General features: G+C 42.2%; 2 protein-coding genes across 2 annotated transcripts in view; both read right to left on the reverse strand.

The window, feature by feature from the left end:
* SFXN4 (sideroflexin 4) overlaps window positions 1-1067 on the reverse strand; it is a 13971-nt gene extending 12904 nt beyond the window's left edge. The window contains exons 1-2 of the mRNA XM_026851532.1: window positions 1062-1067; window positions 753-783 (exon numbers count right to left, since the gene is read on the reverse strand). Coding sequence (XP_026707333.1) covers window positions 753-783; window positions 1062-1067 — 37 coding nt within the window. The remainder of the gene's footprint in view (window positions 1-752; window positions 784-1061) is intronic.
* Window positions 826-6264, reverse strand: part of PRDX3 (peroxiredoxin 3) — a 7966-nt gene continuing 2527 nt past the window's right edge. The window contains exons 3-7 of the mRNA XM_026851533.1: window positions 6064-6255; window positions 5160-5295; window positions 3291-3394; window positions 2113-2278; window positions 826-1629 (exon numbers count right to left, since the gene is read on the reverse strand). Coding sequence (XP_026707334.1) covers window positions 1576-1629; window positions 2113-2278; window positions 3291-3394; window positions 5160-5295; window positions 6064-6255 — 652 coding nt within the window. The 3' untranslated portion in view covers window positions 826-1575. The remainder of the gene's footprint in view (window positions 1630-2112; window positions 2279-3290; window positions 3395-5159; window positions 5296-6063; window positions 6256-6264) is intronic.

A 6264-nucleotide genomic window follows, 5' to 3' on the forward strand; every position in this document is an offset into this window, starting at 1 on the left:
CCCGCCCTGAGCAGCAGCAGGAGGAGGAGGAGGGAGGCCGCGGCCTGCAGGCCGCGGCTCCCCTCAGGGCAGGCGCCGGAGCGGATCGCCGCTAGGAACGGTCCGATCGCCTTTTCCCCTTCCAGCAGTTTCCACCTGCGCGACCCGGGAAGGCAGAGCCAAGGAGCAGGACTGCAGAGAAATCCCCTGCCGCCTCCACTCTCACTTAAAGTGATGAAGAGGAAGAGACAGCCAGGTAAAAGATCAGTGTGTTTCACAGGCACGAATGGCTGCCACCAACACCGCTGGCATGTTATTTTGTATTACTGAGCTGCGCAGGGGTTTAACTTCACACCTTGTCGTTCCAGGAGATCAGGGTTATTAGAAAAATTGCGCGGGTACTAGTGGTTTTACAACGCTGGGACTGAGGTGTGCAAGCACTGAAACCTGGAGCATCACAGGCTTGGTTTTTTCATCCTTTCACTTACACTGTAGCGTCGAGACCTGTTATAAAGCTCTTAGGACATTAACAGCCACTTTGCCAAGGCAGTTCCCTCGTGCTTCTGTTTATCCTGAGTCCTTTCCCCTGCTCACAAGGGCAGAAGATGAAAAATACAAACCCGTTCAGTATTCTATCGATTTATCCAGCCCTTCACAGCAGCACACTCACTACTTACTGGCTACACCAGTAAACACACAAAAGCAGTAGCAGCCATTAACTACTTGCTGTGAACCAAGGTACAGAAGATAGTTTCTAAGGCAATGCAACTTACCCAACTTCTTCAAAAAGAGGGAAACAGGAATCTTGAGGGAAAAAGTGAAAGAAAAGCAAAGCAACACACCTGCTGCTAGCCACTGTTAAGATTTATTATTACAGTTAGAGATACACTATATTGTTTTCAAGCAGTATTAACAGAGAGATTCAAGCAAATAAACAATGCTTTAAGTGACAGAAGACTTGTCATTAAGCTGCAGTGAGTACACTATAGGGTTTCAAGTTTGGATGTTCATGGTTGCTAATGCTTCTGTGTAGCTGCACTGCATCTTTGGCTATATGCAGGATTGAAATGGCACATGTTTACATTCATTTCAAGTTACAGTGCATTTACACAACAAAACCTGGGATTTTTAAAGTTTTGTTACATTCATCTCTTCCTCTGCAAAATTCATTAAAACAACCCATGTATCAAAATTCTATTTTCTGTATTGTCGCCAGTGTTTCAAACTCTTCTTACAGAATTTAATTTTTCCTGTGAGAAGAAAACAGCAGACACTTTCTGGTCCAAAACAGTTATGAAAAGAGGAAAAATCTAGTGGGAATACAACTGTATTTTGTGTACCTGTTATTACATATTCAGGAAGAAGATTAATAGTCACAAATTAATGAAACAGGTTGCAAAAGGGGAGGGAAAAAAGCCTTAGTTTTTATCCTTCTTTTTAAAGAAGACAAGGGAGTCAGTAAATATTTCAACATTTAATTTCATTTTAAGCATCAGAAAATGAGGACTTTTATTTTTGATTTTTTATGATCACAGCTGCTTTCTTAATGTCTTCATTGTATGGTAACTAAGAGTTTTGTCCACATATTTTGAGTGTTCATGTATGTACTTTCTCAAAATATTCTTTAGAAGCTTCTGGGCTTGGTTTGATCTGTCAAGAAAAGAAAGTTTTGTTATTATATGCTATAACAAGGATGAAAAAAATCCAGATTTGACACTTTATCCAAGAAAATCCATGCATACTTTACAGAAACTTTATTTCTGCACGTGGTTCAAAGATGAAAGCTGAAATAATGTACAAGCTCCTACTTGCAAATTTTAAGTATATAACATATTTTTTCTGCTAGCATTAAGTAAAAAATCTGAAGACAACTAGTGGAGAGTGCAAGTTAAATTTAGAGTTTTAAAGACAATTTGTGTCTTCTAAAAGAAAACCAGCAGCTTTCTTCACAGAAATCCCACATGTAGTATCATACAAATAGACTGAATTTGTCCGACTGGTAAAAGCCTCAGATTTAGACAACAGGCACAGATTCAGTCAAGCCCCTCACGTTAAAGTGGTTCTCAGCCCTTCAGACATGCAGAAATATGCCATTGTCTATATTTAGAAAAGTGATATTTAGCAGGTGCTTACTGTAGGGGAGTCTGGAGTCCAGTTTGCTGGGCAAACCTCTCCGTGCGTTTCCACGTACTGGAATGCTTTCACCAAGCGGAGGGTCTCTTCCACACTACGACCAACGGGGAGATCGTTGATACTTAGATGCTTGATGATTCCATTTGGATCAATGATGAAGAGACCTCTGTAATCGAGCAAGAATGTAGGGAATGGAAATCACATTCCAAGACCAAACACAAGAAACTGGATGAACCATTTCAGCAACATAGTTATTCTTAGGTGCAGGTGGTCAGGAGTAGCAATACAGCATTTGATACATTCCCTTTTAGTGATCAAAAGCCAAGAACCACTCCACCGGTACAGTACTGTGAAATTACAAACTATATATAAAGACTATTAAATTGAGATAGATGTGTAACAAAGGTAGAACGTCTAATTCCACCTATATGTCAAAGTTGATAGCTGGCATCCTTCCCATGACTTTTTGATAGGAAAATCTGAAAGTATGGAGTGAAGATCTGCTTATGCATTAAGCTATTGCATATAAACATTTGTGAAAAAACAAAGTCCTAGTCTTAATCATAGTAATTAATAAGTTCCTGACCCAAAGAGATCAGGAACTTAAGGTCTCCAGAAGACTCCTACCCAATCCAATGTTTCTCAGGAATCACTATTCTTTTAGTAAGTATTCCCATGGTGGAGAAGGAAATGTTGGGGTTTTTTATTATAATTATGGGATTGACTATAGTGGCCTCTAGGACAACTGCTTCAGAAACTTCTCACACAGAAGTTAAGACAGTCTCTTCTCCCTTCAGAAGAAAGAAAACAAAAACAAAAAAAAAGAAAATAGGACAGGCCTAAATTGTGAAAAAATGTAAAAAAATTGTAAAATGCTCTTCTGTCCTACTCTTGTTTTCCTTAGTGACATGGAGTTCTTCCACTCACTCAGAGCAGAGTAGCTGGCTTTCCCCTGCATGCTCTCAGAGGGGCCTGGAACCATTCTCAACTTAATGGCCGTAAGGGCCACATGCTCTTTTCCTAGGGTGGGATCCAGCAGAATTTCTGCAGAAAAAAAATAACATTTTACAGTCCTCATTTGATCCTTGTGCAGTTTCCCCTGCAGGAGGGAACAGTATGGCTCACGGTGGTTTAGACTGGGCTGTGTCATAACAGAGTTACCAGCAATCATGCATTACCTTAGTGCTATGCCAGGTCCTTCTAGCAGCACACCGTAATCACGGGAGATCTGTTTTGTGAGGTCTGACAGAACTGGAATATTCATTTTGCCCAAACCGCCGCTCTAGAGAACAGAGTAAGATTCCATTTTGCTACAAAACACTTTTTATGATTATCCTTCTTTGAGCTGCTGGATTCAGTGCTCTTGAAGGTATACTAACAACAAAACACATTCATGCCATTTGCTCCATGAAAGGAATCACGGGCCAAGGGGTGGTGTTGTTTACTTGGGTTTGGTTTGTTTTTTTAAAAGTAGTCGGGAACATTTGGTTTCTTTGGAACATGAAAACTCCTTTTGCACGATCATTTTAGAATTGTTTATTTTGGTGGTAGAAGGCTACCTATGACAACAGTCATAAATTTTCAGAAAGATTTCCCTTGTATCCTATTCAGGAGCTTTGAATACAAAAATTTCTACTGAATATTTAAAATGATCAAAATTAAACAAGATTAACACAGTGGGGAGGGAAAGGAAACCAAACCTGCGAACTATGACTGGACAAAAAACAAAGTTTCTAACAGCCACACTAGGTATGTCAGAGGTCTGCTGCTCTCTCTATTTAGTGCATTTATTATTTTTTCCTCCCCCAAATAAATTTAAGTACTATTTGGAGAGTCAACCAAGATTTCTTTCAGTTTTGCCACACAGTGGAACTGCAAGAGAGATAAGCTCTCTACCCTTGAAACAAGCCTGGAGTTTGTTAGCTTTTCTATTCCTGGCATCATCAGTGAATCATTGTGTAATCTCAGTCACTCAGACCCTGATCCTGCAAACGCATGCCTGCAACAGAGTTCTCATACACTGAGCTTTGAGCACAGCTCTCAGCCAAACCAAGGCCTTTGCTTCTCTGGGTGACAGTTTCCTGCCTGTGCCACCACAGAATTATTTCCACCCCTTCCAGGGCGTTTTGCTACACAAGAACTGAGCGGTGCCCGAGTGGCACACACTCAACAGCTTTTGCATCAAGTGGTGAAGTCAGTCCACGGTCACATTTTAGGGCTTTAAACAAAGCATGAAGAAAGTTAAATACTCTTAGTAGACTCACCCAAGCCATATTAAATCCAGCAAACTCTCCTCTCTCCCCTGTATGTCCCAAGAGCTGAACTACACACCTGAAGGCCTCCCAGTCTGTGAGCACTACTGCAGACCGCTGGCCACACGACCACACGGAGAATGACTGATGGATGGCACTGGTGCTTCCACACCTTCTATGACACTTCTGATTCTCTACAACTAGCCAAACTAGTGACAGGCTTTACGTCATCAAAAGCACGTGGTTTTATATACATCTGAAAGAGGCTCCTCACCAGTAAGAGGCCGTCTTTATCACTTTCTTTCCCCGAAGAAAGCTGAGGAGCTCTGTTTGTATTGCAAAAGTGGAACCATTTCAGCAAGTCAGTTAATAATAAACTGGTGGTTCTTCTGCTTCCATTCTGAAGCCACCACTGTTAGGTATGGGTTAACAATAATGACTAAACAGCTGGTGTCCAATTTCTCCGATGGTGCACACAGACCATCAGCTCTAACACGCAATTTAGGACAGTGACATGTATAGAGCATTCATCTTTGAAGGTAAACATTATGTAAAACACAAGACTATCAAGAGAGCAAAACAAAGTAAAAAAATCCCAAATTATTAAGGAAAAGAGCAAGAAAAACAAAGATTGAGGTTAAATTATATCATCAAATGTAGCAGTTAATCACATAACACATTAAGCAATTATTCAAATTGGTGATCGCACAACTGTTTATTTAATCCTTCTCAGAAACTCCCGTGAAAAGAAAACAAATCAACAGAGAAAGACTCAAACAGCTGCCCAATTCGTACCTTTCGTGGCGTATTTATCCAGGCCAGATGACAAAAATGAGAATCCACAGAAACTGCCACAACGTCACAGTTCACATCACGAAATTCATTTGCTTTGTTGCTGAAAGCCACAATTTCTGTGGGGCAGACAAAGGTGCTGGGTGGGAAGAGAGAACAGGCTGTAATGATTCTCTAATCTTTTCAGATAATTTTTTAGAAAAGACACTCATGTCTGTTTCTATGCACTAATGCAGCAGAGAGTTTTCTTTAGCCTGGTAATTTTATCTGTGTTTCCTGCTCAAGATTAACCAGTCAGTCTCAGAGCAGCTGCCATAGCCACTAGCTGGCACAGTTTTTCAACGGTTTTAAACTCTTAGTTCTAGACAGATTTTTGCAAAGACACTCTCTAGACAGAGTGTTTTTGGAAACTAGAGCAGAAAGGACTGCAGGTTAAATCCTCCCCCACGTGCCCACGTACACAAGGTTGCTCTTGGCGATCCATCTGCTGGACAGGCTCAACCTCATTTATTCACCTTTTGCTTCGGAGCTGTCTAGCTGCAGTTCTGCTGGCCTTACTGCTTAAATGGAGAGAGTCTCCAACACGACCCCAATCTGCAAGGCAGAACCCTCATCCCGGGCTCTGACTGTACGAGGAATCACACCTGCAAGGCCACATCTACCTCCTGAAGCAATCCCAGCAGGGAGAAGATGCTCTGCAGCCACCAGGCCCATTGCTTTAGAACACAATGGCCATCTGCCCCCCAAGTCTTATCACTCACACTCTAGAAACAGCCACATCTGCCTTACAAGATTAGCCCAAATAAGGTAGAACCAGCCAGTTTTTAGACAGCAACGATGTGCAGCGCTTCTGATGACCTTCAGCCAGGCGGGAGGCCCATCTGCAAGGAGAGAAACCCGCACTCACAAGTCCAGGGGGTAAAAGAAGAGAACCAGGTATTTCCCCTTGAAATCATCCAGGCTCAGCTCCTTGAACTCTCCGTTAACAACGGCCGTTCCTTTAAAAAACGGGGCGTGTTGTGTAACCGCCGGAGCAAACCGCGAGGAGCCTGCAGGGGAGAAAACAGAGCTGCGGCATGGGCCGGGCCGCCGCCGCCTCCTCCCGGGC

This window comes from Athene cunicularia (assembly GCF_003259725.1).
Source record: "Athene cunicularia isolate RWA chromosome 6 unlocalized genomic scaffold, athCun1 chr6_part1, whole genome shotgun sequence".
NCBI lineage: Eukaryota > Metazoa > Chordata > Aves > Strigiformes > Strigidae > Athene > Athene cunicularia.